Raw genomic sequence first — 17,105 nt, forward strand, 5'->3', positions numbered from 1 at the left:
GCGGGGCCAATTTTGACCCCAAGGCCATAATTTGAACAATCTTTGTAGAGGTCCATTTGACGATGAATCATGCCAAATATCTAAGCTCTAGTCCAAGTAAGTTCAAAGGAGAAGATTTTTGAAGTTTTCACTATAAACATATAGAGAATACCCTAACCCCCCGGGGCAGGGCCAATTTTGACCCCAAGGCCATAATTTGAACAATCTTTGTAGAGGTCCACTAGACGATGAATCAAGCCAAATATCTAAGCTCTAAGCAACGTAAGTTTAGAGGAGATTTTTGATTTTTTTTAATATAAACATATAGAGAAAACCCATGACCACCCAGGGGCGGGGCCAATTTTGACCACAGGGCCATAATTTGAACAATCTTTGTAGAGGTCCACTAGACGATGAATCATGCCAAATATCTAAGCTCTAGTCCAAGTAATTTAAGAGGAGAAGATTTTTGAAGTTTTAACTATAAACATATCAAGTATACCCATGACCCCCCGGGGCGGGGCCAATTTTGACCACAAGGCCATAATTTGAACAATCTTTGTAGAGGTCCATTTGACGATGAATCATGCCAAATATCTAAGCTCTAGTCCAAGTAAGTTCAAAGGAGAAGATTTTTGAAGTTTTCACTATAAACATATAGAGAATACCCTAACCCCCCGGGGCGGGGCCAATTTTGACCCCAAGGCCATAATTTGAACAATCTTTGTAGTGGTCCACTAGACAATGAATCATGCCAAATATCTAAGCTCTAGTCCAAGTAAGTTAAGAGGAGAAGATTTTTGAAGTTTTAACTATAAACATATCAAGTATACCCATGACCCCCCGGGGCGGGGCCAATTTTGACCCCAAGGCCATAATTTGAACAATCTTTGTAGAGGTCCACTAGACGATGAATCATGCCAAATATCTAAGCTCTAGTCCAAGTAAGTTCAAAGGAGAAGATTTTTGAAGTTTTCACTACAAACATATAGAGAAAACCCATGACCCCCCGGGGCTGGGCCAATTTTGACCCCAAGGCCATAATTTGAACAATCTTTGTAAAGGTCCACTAGACGATGAATCATGACAAATATCTAAGCTCTAGGCCAAGTAAGTTCAGAGGAGAAGATTTTTTAAGTTTTCACTATAAACATATAGAGAAAACCCATGACCCCCCAAGGCGGGGCCAATTTTGACCCCAAGGCCATAATTTGAACAATCTTTGTAAAGGTCCACTAGACGATGAATCATGACAAATATCTAAGCTCTAGGCCAAGTAAGTTCAGAGGAGAAGATTTTTTAAGTTTTCACTATAAACATATAGAGAAAACCCATGACCCCCCAAGGCGGGGCCAATTTTGACCCAAGGGCCATAATTTGAACAATCTTGGTAGAGGACCATTTGGTGATCCTACCTACCATATATCAACGGCCTAAGCCTTGTGGTTTGGGAGAAGGAGATTTTTTAAGCTTTTCCTTCCATTGCCATGGCAATCAGAGTTCTGCATGGAATTCAATTCTTTGAACAATTTTCAAAGGGGACCACCCAAGGAACATTCCTGTGAAGTTTGGATAAAATTGGCTAAGCGGTTTATGAGGAGATGTTGTTTAAAGTAAAAGTTTACGGACGGACGGACGGACGCCGGACAAATTGTGATCACAAAAGCTCACCTTGTCACTATGTGACAGGTGAGCTAAAAACACAATCTCTTAAATTGTGCTTGATCTTCCACAATATTTTGCAAAGGATTTTTTTTAGCTCCAGCAGCAACGGTTGAGTTACCTGTTGTTCGACCAGCATGGCCATGTCCATGAACATGTCATGTAGCTCCTGTATACTTTTTTCTAGCTTCATGATATCTGCGTGACGCGCCTCGATGTCAGCTAATGTTTGCTTTGCTTGTTGGGTCTCCATTATAATCTGTGAACCAAAGTACACAGTATGTAATAAAAGTAGAATCAGTCTGGGTTTTTTTTTCAACCATACAATATCATTCAATGGCTATGCATTGACCTGACATTGATTGCAATGCTACTCATAAATTTTCTATTGGCCAGCCATGTTTAAATATAGTGATTGCATTTTTCTAAACCAGATTGATAATGCTTTGCGTACAACACTCTAGTTCAATCACCCTGAGTGAAAACATTGAAAATTTTAGCCAATCAGAGACATTATAAAAGGCACATAATGATCAGCTGTAGACAGGCATGGGGAGACCATCGTACAGATCTCCTTCCAAAGCGCACTAGACTTTTAGCTTCATGGGTGAAATTTGTAAGTTGTCTACAACTCCTTGATAGGTTGGAGCAGAACATTGACAGGTGTGTTATTGACAACTTACATCCTGGGTGAACACTTGTAGGTTGCCAGACTCCAACATTTCTTCCAGCTCGTCATTGGTTGTTGTTTTACCAGCTAAAACATACATAACATGTATTGTGAGTGAATGTTTAGGTTTTGTGTTCATTATTTGCAAAGAAATGTGCTTTTGTTTTCTTTAACTGATCAAAAATGAAGGATTATAAGACAGCCATTCAAAAAATATGTAGACACTGTTGAAAACACATTAAATAAAGGTATGGTTCTTTAAAACAATAAGTTACTTCACATTTATTCCAAATATTATGAGAAGAAGTCAATATTTGGTAAGTTATGAAAGTTAAGAAAGCCTACATATGTTTAAATGGCCCACTTATTTGTGCCTATTTATAAATCATTAACACTAAAAAAATGCAATTACTTTCATAAGGGTTACATTTTGATAAGGGTACTTTAATTATTCTTGAATAATTATTCAGATCACTTATAAAGTCATTAACATAAATATATTTTAAATAAATCCATTTACCTAGCAATAACAACAAACATTAAACAATGCAAAGTATACATTGATAACAAGAGATGTTTGCAAAACATGTATGCCCCCCTTATGGCAGCCAATTAGTAATTTCGCGTTAAATATCTATTGGGTAATTTAAGGTTATGACCAACATCCCTGAACAATTGAGGATAGAAGGTAAAGTTATTGACTAGTTCTAGATATTGCTGAAGGAGTTGATGAGTTACAGTTTCCAGTAAGACCTGTATGCTACCTTCCGATAGCGGTGAATTCGTTAAATGGTTGAATACAGTTAAGAATATGGGCAATGCAAGTTATACAAATCTACAGATAGGTGCTTAAAGGTCAACTGAAGTGGTAACCAATTTGTTTAAAATAATTACACAATTGTCAATTTCATGCAACTTTCAAGCAAATCATTTTAATACTCAACCATTATATATTATGTTTTAACCTGTTTCGAAAGATGACTATGATTGTGGTCAATATGGTGACCTTTTGATCAGTTGATTTTAAATTTCATAGGTGTCTACAATAGGGATTAACAGGTCTTGACCAGCCCCAACACCAAGTTTGAGGACTATAGAAGGTCCAAGTGTTCACTTTATATTGATCAGACCAGGTTTTCGTGTTCAAGTTCACTGAGAACTCAATCTTTGACCTACTGATCAATAGGGGTAATCTGCTGGTCATTACCAACCAACCTATAGGGTGTGAGGACCTTAGACCCAAGCATACTCTAGGTGCTTTTTTAGGTTTTTGTGTTCAAGGTCAAAATTGATATTGTTTCAAGGCCAAAATCAATATGGATCATCTGCTCATGACCAACATCCCTACAAAGTTTGAGGACAAGTTATCAATTGGACAAGCTTTGGTCTAACAACTGACCAACTGATGGACCATCATATTCTTCGAAGGGGGGCATAACTTAATATTTAAAAGTAAAATGAAACTCAATGAAAAAATACAGAGAATTTATTATACTTCTGTTATTTCTAGGAACAGTTTCAACAAAAACAGATTTTATGTTTGCTTCAAAATCTAACATAAAGAAGAGCGAATTGACTATTATAACTTTCACAATATCAATTAAACACACAAACTAAACAAATTTGAAATAAAATACCGAAATGATGATGATATTACAATAAAATGAACTTTGTGTGAGTGCCTTAGACTTTGTATGACTAATGCAATAACAACCTGAACACATAAAGTAAGTCTTACCATGTCACAAACTATATGAAAAGAAGCTTCACAGACATCTTGATTATCAAAGCAGTAAATTTAAAACAATCAAATTTCAAAGCTTTTGGCTTTTTAGCACCATGTAAAAATGGCAAATGCATAAGCAGGGGAGGTCATTGGGTATAGCTTACTTATTTCCAACTGACGCTGTATTCTCCCCTTGCATCGTTCCCTGTAGTCTATCTGACACGCATTGTAATCATTCATAACTTCGACAAATTTACGTGATAATGTTGCGTGCTATATGATAAAAACAAAGAAAAAAGAAAAAACAATTAAATTCATGAAGACAAAGTAACAATTTTATAACAACTAAACATGTGAACTGTAATAAAAATGTTTAAGTACTAAATAAGATGCAAAGTATTGGAGGACTTGAAGAGATACATAATTCGAGTGCATATTCATCCGTTGTTATACAATACAAACTACAGCTCAGCTGAGTCGCCAACAGTCCTCCATTTTTCTTAGTTGATGAAGTCATCAAAATCAGACTTTTGACTGAACAAGCCTTTATTCTTACATAAACAATTGCCACTAAGCCCTGCCATATAAACTCTAGAATAGGAGCAGGCATGTAACCAGTGCAGAGCTTGCTGGCCTCTTCATTATTTGTTTTTGTTTTGACAATTATTAATGCGAGCAGTAGGGTCTTGCTATTGATTTGCATGTAGTCACCCAGGCACCTAGTACTAAAGCTCATGTGCATAATTATTTTTTTCATTATTTTTTATATCTGAGGTATGGCCAAGATTTAAGATTTGTGCATAGCAATGCAGACAATGACACCAAGGCTATGACAATACCTTAACATTTCTCTTTTGAAAAGATGATGAGCAAAAGAACGCTGTTTTGTCATAGGATTAAATTGGAAAAGATTATGTGATGAGAGGAATAACAATGTATGATATGCACTCTGATGTGTATAATTTCAAGCCCTTCGTGAACAGAAACACTATCTATCAAAATGACTGCGAGGTGTTTATCCTCCCCGCACGCTTCTTACTGATTTCCATCTGTCGCTGTATTCGGGCCTTACACCGATCACGGTAGTCTATTTGTGCTTGGTTATAGTTACTCATCGTCTCTACAAACTTTCGTGATATTGTCGAGTACTAAAAAACATACACAGTATTAAATCAATGGTGCATATGGCTGTTATAGGGTTGTTCCACAGGCTTTATACAAATGTTCAATAAGATATTCAGAAATGAAAACATGATTAAAATGAATGCTTCACATCAGGGTATCTGAAAATAAAACATATGAAAGACTGAAACAGTAGAAGTGTCAATATGTGTCAATATTTATAGCAATCTACAAATATTTGCTTTTGTGCCTGAACATGAAACTATCTGGACTAAACCTAGCCACCATGCAGTTTTTGCATGACATGAACATCATGCTAACTCTCACAATGCAGTGCCACTGTATCAATTATTTAGGAAGTGACAGGTTTAGGCAAACAATACATTTAAAGCATGACAACATTTGTCATTATTGCAAGTTCCAATTACCACGTACAGCACAGCCTTATATGAAAACCCATAATTTAGAAATCTTTACAGCATGTGAAAGAAATATTTTCGTTAAAATTTTCCAGCAATTTCCCATAATAACAATAATCTGCTAAATGGATTTCTATTTTGTTCCAGTTTTTTTCTCTTGAGGTGGTAATTCTCACTGACTGGGAACCAATAATGTAAGCCTTGCTGCACATTCATAAGACAGGAGCCGCCAAATCACGCCCCCTCGTTACAATCAATGTGATGAATATTATTCTGTACAATGGTAAACAGAAATTACAGGCCCATGTAACAAGAAAAAAATTCAGTATTGCTTTCTGGGAAATTATTGTGCTGTAACACATTTGTTTAATTTTCTAATAACGATTCTCAAAGCGAATTGCTACAAAAAAAGACAAATTGTTTTGCAATTATTTGCTATGCCCAATACACTTCAAAGGGCATCTTTGAAAAAGGGATCAGTTCGAGTCATGGCATGCTAACAACATTTCAACACAATTCAATCATCATAGGACACAGACGTTCTCTATTTACATGTAAGCACTACATATTTAAAATCTGGAAATATATGCCTTGACTTAAACAATTTTCACAAGGCTAAACAAGAGCTGTCACAGTATGTGACGAATGCCCCCGATTGTGACATTGACCTATGAACAAGGTCAGTACATGAAAAGTTGATCTTGCCTTTACATGTCAAATACATATGGCAAGTTATTTTAAATTGCCTCTAAACATAAAAAAATACCACCCATAGTTGACAACCAACACTGTTATGTCCTTATATATGCAGCATTCCATTGAGAATAAACACTAAGTGTGACCTTGACCTTTGAGATAGGGACACGGGTCTGTCATGCGACACATCGTCTTGGTATGTGGAACACATGTGGCAAGTTATTTTAAAATCTGTCCATACATGGGAAAGTTACAGCCCGGACACGACAACTTATACTCTATGTCCTTATATGCAGCACTCTGTTGTGAATAAACACCTAAGTGTGACCTTGACCTTAGGAGGTAGGGACACGGGTCTTACACGCGACACGTCATCTTGGTATGTGGAACACATGTGGCAAGTTATTTTAAAATCTGTCCATACAAGGGAAAGTTACAGCCTGGACACGATAACCTATACTCAATGTCCTTATATGCAGCATCCATTGTGAATAAACACTAAGTGTGACCTTGACCTTTGAGGTAGGGGCACGGGTCTTGCACGCGGCACGTCGTCTTGGTATGTGGAACACATGTGGCAAGTTATTTTAAAATCTGTCCATACAAGGGAAAGTTACAGCCCGGACACGACAACCTATACTCTATGTCCTATATGCAGCACTCCATTGTGAATAATCACCTAAGTGTGACCTTGACCTTAGAGGTAGGGACACAGGTCTTGCACGCGACACGTCGTCTTGGTATGTGGAACACATGTGGCAAGTTATTTTAAAATCTGTCCATACATGGGAAAGTTACAGCCCGGACACGACAACCTATACTCTATGTCCTATATGCAGCACTCCATTGTGAATAAACACTAAGTGTGACCTTGACCTTTGAGGTAGGGGCACGGGTCTTGCACGCGGCACGTCGTCTTGGTATGTGGAACACATGTGGCAAGTTATTTTAAAATCTGTCCATACAAGGGAAAGTTACAGCCCGGACACGACAACCTATACTCTATGTCCTATATGCAGCACTCCATTGTGAATAAACACCTAAGTGTGACCTTGACCTTAGAGGTAGGGACACAGGTCTTGCACGCGACACGTCGTCTTGGTATGTGGAACACATGTGGCAAGTTATTTTAAAATCTGTCCATACATGGGAAAGTAACAGCCCGGACACGAGTTATTGAGCCGGACACACGGACGGACGGAAGGACGGTGCGATTTTAATATGCCCACCTTCGGGGGCATAAAAATACCAGGGGGCTTATTCAATAACTAACTTAAATTTTACTTGAATTTAAGAGCAGAAACCAAGTGTTTTGATTGGACTGTAAAGTTAATTGACCAATACACTGAACAAAATGATTGAGGCTTGTCTAAGGATTAGTGAATTTGGCTCCAGATTGCAAAAAAGACCATCTTTGACATTGACCTAGACGTATAAGCTACCAGACCTAATGCATGCACATGACACACAACCTTATCATGGAGAAACTGTGTCTCATCAAAAGCATAACAAAACTACAGATCAAACAAACTGAACCATAGTTTTGAACTGCCACCTTTTAGTTTGAACATAAAAACAACACACTATCTTATGTTCACTGCATGACCCCAAGATGCACTGTGACCAGTTATTTGACCACTGGGACAACAGTTACAAGTTCACTGCAGGTGACCCCAGATGCACTGTCACCAGGACTTAGACCACTGTGACTGCTATGAGCTCACTGCAGGCTCACCAAGATGCACTGTGAAAAGAACTTTGACCACCGAGACAATGGTGACAGGCTCATTGCAGGCACCCCTAGATGCACTGTAACCAGCTCTTTGACCTCTGGGACAACAGTGACGAGCTCACTGCAGGTGCCCCAAGATGCCCTGTGACCAGCACTTTGACCACTGTGACAACATTGACCACTGTAGGTGCCCCAAGTTGCAATGTGACTAAAACTTTGACCCCGAGACAATAGTGACCAGCTCACTGCAGGTGCCTCCAGATGCACTTTGAACAGCACTTTGACCCCAAGACAACAGTGACCAGCTCACTGCAGGTGCCCCCAGATGCACTGTGAACAGCACTTTGACCACTGTGACAACATTGACCTGCTCACTGCAGGTGCCCCCAGATGACTTGTGACCAGCACTTTGACCCGAGACAACAGTGACCAGCTCAATGCAGGCGCCCCCAGATGCACTGTGAACAGCACTTTGACCCCGAGACAACGGTGACCAGCTCATTGCAAGAGCCCCAAGATGCACTGTGACCAAAACTTGATCCCGAGACAACAGTGACCAGCTCACTGTAGGCGGCCCATGATGCACTGTGATCAGCACTTATACCACGAGACAACAGTGACCAGCTCACTGCAGGTGGCCCATGTTGCACTGTGATCAGCACTTATACCCCGAGACAACAGTGACCAGCTTACTGCAGGTGGCCCATGATGCACTGTGATCAGCACTTTTACCCCGAGACAACAGTGACCAGCTAACTGCAAGTGGCCCATGATGCACTGTGACCAAAACTTTGACCCCGAGACAACAGTGACGAGCCCTCTGTAGGTGCCCAAGAAGCCCTGTGACCAGCACTTTGACCACTGTGAAAACATTGACGAGCTCACAGCAGGTGCCCTCAATATGACTTGCGACCAGCACTTTGACCACTGTGACAACATTGACGAGCCCACTGCAGGTGCCCCCAAATGACCTGTGACCAGCACGGTGACCACTGTGATAACATTGACGAGCCCACTGCAGGTGCCCCCAGATGACTTGTGACCAGCTCTTTGACCACTGTGATAACATTGATGAGCCCACTGCAGGTGCCTCCAGATGACCTGTGACCAGCTTTTTGACCACTGATAACATTGACAAGCCCACTGCAGAAGCCCCCAGATGACCTGTGACCAACACTTTGACCACTGTGATAACACTGCAGATGCCCTCAGATGACCAGCACTTTGACCACTGTGATAACATTGACAAGTCCACTGCAGGTGCCCCCAGATGACCTGTGACCAGCACTTTGACCACTGTGATAACATTGACAAGCCAACTGCAGGTGCCATCAGATGACCTGTGACCATCACTGTGATAACATTGATGAGCCCACTGTAGGTGCCCAAGGTGCCCTGTGACCACCACTTTGACCACTGTGATAACATTGACAAGCCCACTGCAGGCAACCCAAGATGCACTGTGACCAGGACTCAGACCACTGATTCAACAGTTATGAGTCCATTGCAAGTACCCCAAGATGCACTACAAGCTGACTTTAGCAAGAATGTAGAAGGGCTATTTAAGTTTTATTTGATTTTTTTGGCGTAAAAGGTGACTTTTAAGCAAGACAATAAGTCACTTATGACCAAGGAATCAAGATTAAACAGATGTTATAAAGCGTTTAATTTTACATACAAATACTCCTCAAATGTACCTGTGTTTTGCGTATTCGGAGATCGGCAGTGGATTTACTAGAATGCTCTTCTTGCTCTATATTCTGTTCAATCACTGAAAAAGTAAAAAGAAAATCATTTTTATTCATCTGTGAATATTCCATTTTGATTGTGAAATTTTAATTTTGATAAATTGAAAAACATTGCTTACTGGCAGAAAATGTTTGTTTGGAATGCACAGCGAATGAAATGAGTTTGAACAAGTCTGTGCATATTGCTAACTATAGTCTCCAACCACTTTCATCGCCATAGCAACAATGTTCTTGTACAAGTAAAAAATAAATGATGTACATAATCTCCTTATTGCCCTCTAACCACATACTTAGTTTCTTAAAACTAGCTTGCAAACTTCTTGAGATATCGCAGGATCCAGTTTTTCTTGACCGAAGTAGAGATAATATTTATGTTGCCAAAACAACCACATATTTGGTTTGACAAAAAATAAAAAATGACAAGCATAATTTCCTTATTGCCCTCTATCTACATACCAAGTTTCATGAACATAGCTCTAGTATTTATGCCAAGCTCCAGTTAAAGCGGAGTATTTTTGCTTTGGCAACAAATCTGACAAAAGAAATAAAATGGTGTGCAAAATGCTATTACTGCCTTCTTAATGATAGTTAAGTTTTATTTCGGTCTGCTTAACAATTAGGGTGGCAGGACGGGCTGTGTCTTTGGCTGACTAATTGTTTGGAAAACCTAAAAAGAAAACTGCAATTACTTAGTTAGGGGGTCTCCTTGAATAATATTTTGAATACCTTAGTTCAAGCATTAACTATTGTGAGCGCAATACTGAATGGTAATAAATGCTGGTGAGTGAATATTGAAAGTGTCAAGGGTTATTGATCCTTCTGTGTTCTATTTATGATATTTCGCTCATCAATCCAAAGGCAATACCACTAATTGAAGCTCTATTCACTGCCTCCCTCCTGATAAAGAAGTTTCATAACACCACATTGATTATTTTCATTCATTTCTTTATGCAACGATTGAACAACTTCTCACAAAAAATTTCACAAAACTTCACTAATGTAAGGCTTGCAATAAAAACAAAACATTAGTAAATTAGTCAGGACAGACCTGTTCGGCCAACCAAAAGGGTAGGAGAGACCTTTAGAGTAATTCATATTAGCTTTTATTATACACACTGTTACTTTAAGGAGTCATTTAGTCTCCTTCTTCAGTATTGAAAATCATGAACGCAAAATAGAATACAAGATCTCTTCACATTCTATTAATATCAACTTTCCAGAAAAATGAAAAAAAAGTGCAGCTAAGGCACCAAATCATTTTACCTACAGAGGCGAGACATAGTAAAAGCTTCAAAACATCCTCCTCCATTATTCTGCCAGGATTATTTAGTTGTGCATATATCATTTGTATACTTTTCATGTATAATTGTCACAGTATATCCCTTGTGCTCCAAATTTGCATTTCTGGAAATCTAATTTACTGTCCATTGAGAAATAAATATTGTTTTAAACCAAGACTTTTTTTACTGATTATAATCTTATTATTTTATCTGTCAGAATTAGAACACATGATTACATGCTGGCATCTTTCTGATTTTTTGGGGGAAAACACAAAGTACACCCATCCTTTACTGGTTTTAAGAGATTGTGCAAAAAAAACCTCATAAATTTTAAGTTAATCTGAGGGTTGTTTTCTTCACAAGATCAAGCTTTCCTCAATCATTTAAACTGTTCTGGTTCATGCCATTTTCATATTACTTAAAAGAACAAGAGCTAGTAGTAGACTCTGAACCTATGGCTGTAAATTGGTAATATCCACAAAGGAGATTGATCGACTGGAATACTGTTTCGAATATTAAAGTAAATTAATTGAAAAACTGGGGAAGCAATATTTAAAGTTTTGCTTTATTGCTTTATTGTCTAAACCAGAATTTTAAAAAATAAAACTAGAACGCTTATATGTTGTCACAAAATACGCCCGTCCTAGTTTAAGGTCACCAAATTTGGTGATAAGTGGTTTGTAAGCTAAATCTTGAGAGGGGACACTGTTAATACAGATTTTGCCAATTCAAGAGTCATAACACAGTCGTAACTGTGGAGACATGGCTGGTTATTGAACCTAACCAACACATTCTGCCCCTTACACCAACTGACCAAATTTGGTGATGATTTGGAAAAGGTTCCAAATTATTACGGCAAGACCGATTTTATGTAATTTATATAATTCAAGGCTGATTACTTTAGAGTGAATTAAGAGTTATGGCTGGTAAGCGAACTGGTCCAAGACATTATTCCCACACACATTCCGACCTTATTTGGTGAAGAATGGATAAAGGCTTCTAAAGTTAGTGAGAAGACAAGACCAATTTTAGGTAATAATCAAAGGGTAATAACTCTTGCAACTAAGGCGATTAAGCTGGTTATCAAAATGTCTTAGATATTAGGCCCATACAAATTCTGACCAAATTTGTTGATAATTGAATGTGGTCTGCCTGCCTATATGCTGCATATACAACTATAATATGTATACTAAAAGGAGCAGAAAATGTAATGATGTTGCTATATCTAAAAATGTTGCTGATCTTGCTTTATTAAATATATCTATCACAGTATCAGTAAAATGCTGGCCAATACTTTGTTACAAATATAATCATTTCCACAGATTATTAATCATCATTTCCACAGATTATTAAAACATAAATGAAATAGTAAATGTCTTATCTGTTGGTTACATGTTCTGTTGACGTTGTGGTGAAGAAAGTTGCAAAATGTGTCTGATTTGTCGTAAAAAGTGTCTCGTGTTACAATATTGCTATTGATTGTTGGTATTCCCTGTTGGAAACTGCAAATAAACTTTACGTGACAAACCATACTTGGACATGGCGTTGAATTATTTTGTTTTTCCTGAAAAGAATATGATTGCATGCTTTAAAAAGAAGAAGGATTTGCTTTAACTGTTCTGAGTTTTAACCAAAATAAACTTAATATCATAGCGCACTTGCTTCTCACCTAGGCTGTAGTGGCTGTGATAGTAACAAAAGTGTATTAGAGAACTGATTTTATTTTTACTTTGTATCACATTAAGTGCATAATGTGTCCCTAAATGCTTTTTACATTTTCTTAAGTCATGAATTTATTCACATTGCTTCTTACTTTTTTAAGTATTACCAGTTTAGCAGTATAATGTACATTGCTTCTATTAACCTGCTTTTACATTTATTTTATTTATTTGTACAACGCCATTGAATATGTTTTACGTAAAATAGGCGTTTCATCAAATTAAAATGTTTCATGTTTCTAGGCGACATGGGTTCGATTTCCAGCCTGGGCACATGTGAGTTTGGTTTTGTCACCAAGCAGACAGGTATGTTTCCTAGGAGTACTCCAGTTCCTCCCACATCATAAGACCACATTCTCATGTAAAATGAGCTACATATAATGATATACCCTTGAACCAGGCTAGCAACTGACATACACATGGGCTACACTTACTCTAGAACTTTGCTCCAACTTTACTTTCAAATGGCTACACTTACCCTTGAACATATCTCAAACTGTACACATCGTCAACACCTTCCCTTTAACTCGGCTTGAACTACACATACACATGGGCTACACTTACCCTTGAACCTGCCTTAGACTTAATGTACACATCAGCAATACCTTCCCTTTAACTCGGCTTGAACTACACATACACATGGGCTACACTTACCCTTGAACCTGCCTTAGACTTAATGTACACATCAGCAATACCTTCCCTTTAACTCGGCTTGAACTACACATACACATGGGCTACACTTACCCTTGAACCTGCCTTAGACTTAATGTACACATCAGCAATACCTTCCCTTTAACTCGGCTTGAACTACACATACACATGGGCTACACTTACCCTTGAACCTGCCTTAGACTTAATGTACACATCAGCAATACCTTCCCTTTAACTCGGCTTGAACTACACATACACATGGGCTACACTTACCCTTGAACCTGCCTTAGACTTAATGTACACATCAGCAATACCTTCCCTTTAACTCGGCTTGAACTACACATACACATGGGCTACACTTACCCTTGAACCTGCCTTAGACTTAATGTACACATCAGCAATACCTTCCCTTTAACTCGGCTTGAACTACACATACACATGGGCTACACTTACCCTTGAACCTGCCTTAGACTTAATGTACACATCAGCAATACCTTCCCTTTAACTTGACTCAAACTACACGTACATATGGACTACACTAACCTTCAACTTGGCTTAAATTTAATGTACCCATGGCAACACTTACCCTTCAAATTGGCTCAAACTTTACATACATATGGGCTACACTTACCATTCACCTTAGCTCGACTTTAGTGTACACATCGGCTACACTTACTGGTCAACTTGGCTCAAACTTAACATACACATCAGCTACACTTACCATTCACCTTGGCTCGACTTTTGTGTACACATCGGCTACACTTACTGGTCAACTTGGCTAACACTTAACATACACATGGGCTACACTTACCCTTCAACTTGGCTCGAACTTTATTTGCTGTACGCTTGATATCATTCATAAGCTCTTCCAGTTCCTCTTTCGTTTCTGCAATAAATCATAAAAAAACAACATTGTAAACATTTGCACAAACAAAATATCTGTGTTTCTGCCATCATTGATAATGAACTTTAAAGTACACCCGGAGATATTAAACTATACAAGTGTCTACACTCATGCCTCCAACATTGGGATGGCCAGAGGATTCTGATTTATTTGTTAAGAGAAAGCCTCAAACAATAACAATAGCAGCATGCCCATTTAGTCATTAATTGGTTTACAAAGTGGGTTATTTAGAAGCTGCACACTGGTGAGTACAGAGGCATTTCACATGGACACTAAAATTGATTTCATAAATTCTGCAATGAAATAGTATACATACACACTTCTTGATAACATGATTATTGAATTTGTAGCAAAATGTCAGGTACTTCAGCATACATGCTTTAGAAATGTTGGTAATAAAAAAGTACCATTCAACAAAACCAGTTATGCAAATAAGAAACAATTGTTTCAACATTCATATACAGTATTCTTTTGTGGTTCTTTCTGGCGGCAACTCAATTTTTTTTCATTTTCAGATTGCTAATGGTAGGAGACATTGTTATTCAGATGATTACCACATTTTTTTTTACATGGGAATATAAATGGTTGCATCAGTTTAAAAAATATTTATGCTTCATATTGGAATGCTATATATATATATCAGATAATGTTTTGGTGTGTGAAATATCTGTTATTTTTAATAACAATCAATTACTCAGGTCCCTTGATATAAAACACAGAAGATTTATAGATATAGTAGTTCGGATTGGGTTGGCAAAGAAGAGCATTAGAATAGGCAAGTAAAAATACACAAAGCAGGTTTTGGAAAATGCATACTGCATATTGGTCTCAAGACACTACTTAATAAATGTTTTTATTAATATTAATTAAAGACCCCTGCATCGATACTCATGCACAATTCATCGGGCAACATTGATGCCATGGATCAGATTTCTTTTGTTGCTATTTTGGAGACGATCTCATAAATTCAGGGGTAAATTCCTTTTATAAGAGAGAAAATGACAACGCATAACGATTAAATGACTTCCAAGGCTTGTAGATGTTTATGGCGGGTCTCAAAGCAAATTCCTGCTTGTGCTTAGCTTAATACATCTGGCCAAAATAACATATTACAGTAATGTATATTATTGTACCATACTCATTATCATTTTCTAGCAATCTCATTGACAAATTCTATCTTAGGCACCCATGGACAACACAATTGCAGTCTTAAATTGGTTTTTCATGTTGACTTAAAGAACCAAAGATAATTCAGAATGAATCTTGTGCTTCTACAATTTTGTCCAAAATTGAGACAACACAATTAGGGAGAGAATTGTAACATACGCTCCACCTGGACATTATTATACATCGTACAAGAGAGTATGTGTTCATTAAAAGGACAACGATGATAAATAAATGATGGCCAATCTGTGGAACCAATCAATATCACAGGAAAACCCATTCAATACATCAATGCAATATCCAAGACAGAGACAGATACCATCACAAAATCATGAGTTTTCATAAATAAATACAATACAAATATCTGGCAATGTTACAGATTCTATTTAATTTGTAGCCGTCTGGCAACAAACGTTTTCCTATAAATGGAAATGCAGTTATTTATGAATTTATCATGTCAGGCCCATAATACTAGAATGAAAATGGATAGCCCTCATTCAGTAAAATTTCCTACGCAATTTCAGTTCAGCAATATGGAGTTAGTCAAAAGGCATCCATAAAAAACCTATCTTATATGAAAATTCTTATATTTCATTTAATAATGTGTTTTTCACTAAAGGTGTTCAGCTGAAAAAGTTTGGTCATTAAATGATAAAAAATTGTATGTGTTTGTGCAATAAAATTATTATTAATTTTGTATTTCATTTCATACAATTATCATACATGAAATGTTTACTCGGGTGAGTCTTATGTATACTCGGGCGAGTCTTTCATGTATACTCGGGCGAGTCTTCTATCAGGATAAAGTATACTACAAACTGACAGACCTGTGTGAGTCAGGGTATAAATCTTATATATAATCATTTGATATCATTATTGGCATTTGGCCCATAAAACTTTACTTTCCTGGCCTTTTTTTTGTGAGATCCTTTTTTTCTCAACTGAACGAATATGCATCATATGGAAACATAAGACCATTGGTAAGCTAATATATGAATATTCAATTCACTCAACAAGGTATTATTGTAATAAGTTGGGAATCTGAAGACAAGAGCAATTTTAAAGTAAGCAGTATAAAATATTTTCCAGTAAACTTAGAGATTGGTATACCCATTGCCATAGATGAGGTACTAATGTCATGATAATGCACAAGAATGAGTCATATATCGGCCAACCTGTTGCCTCCTGTCAGAACAAACCTGTCACATACATACTCAACAGCACACTTCAAAAACCAGCAGATAACAGGACACTCTATATACACATAGAAAATCGAGCTTTGTTTCCTCATGTCTTACTTCCTTAAAGTCTTTAAAACCAAATTGTGGGCTTAATATTACATAATTTGAAATTCATACGCAGCTTCTCTCTTCCTATGCTATTGATTCAGACTTTTAGGTTCTTCAGTAATGGATATTTCTAGAGACATTAAACTGAAAATAGCATCATTGCTCAAGAAAATGACATTTTTATTATAAAAACATCATGAAAATAGAAAAAGGTTCATGTTATATAATAACTCATTATCTTGAAACTTAAAGTGTGACATTGTGCTTGTATTTTATCATTGTTTCCTTAAATCAACAGTTCTATTGGAATAAAACCAACAATTCAAGTCAATAGCATAGCTGATT

The 17,105-nt window shown here is 37.4% G+C and overlaps 1 protein-coding gene across 2 annotated transcripts in view; it reads right to left on the minus strand.

The window, feature by feature from the left end:
- LOC128232703 (syntaxin) overlaps positions 1 to 17,105 on the minus strand; it is a 42,723-nt gene that overhangs the window by 18,462 nt on the left and 7,156 nt on the right. For both annotated transcript variants that reach the window (XM_052946409.1, XM_052946410.1), the window contains exons 4-8: positions 14,215 to 14,289; positions 9,704 to 9,777; positions 4,202 to 4,310; positions 2,325 to 2,398; positions 1,763 to 1,900 (exon numbers count right to left, since the gene is read on the minus strand). In XM_052946409.1, the coding sequence (XP_052802369.1) occupies positions 1,763 to 1,900; positions 2,325 to 2,398; positions 4,202 to 4,310; positions 9,704 to 9,777; positions 14,215 to 14,289 (470 nt within the window). The remainder of the gene's footprint in view (positions 1 to 1,762; positions 1,901 to 2,324; positions 2,399 to 4,201; positions 4,311 to 9,703; positions 9,778 to 14,214; positions 14,290 to 17,105) is intronic.

The sequence above is a fragment of the Mya arenaria genome, chromosome 4 (genome assembly GCF_026914265.1).
Source record: "Mya arenaria isolate MELC-2E11 chromosome 4, ASM2691426v1".
NCBI lineage: Eukaryota > Metazoa > Mollusca > Bivalvia > Myida > Myidae > Mya > Mya arenaria.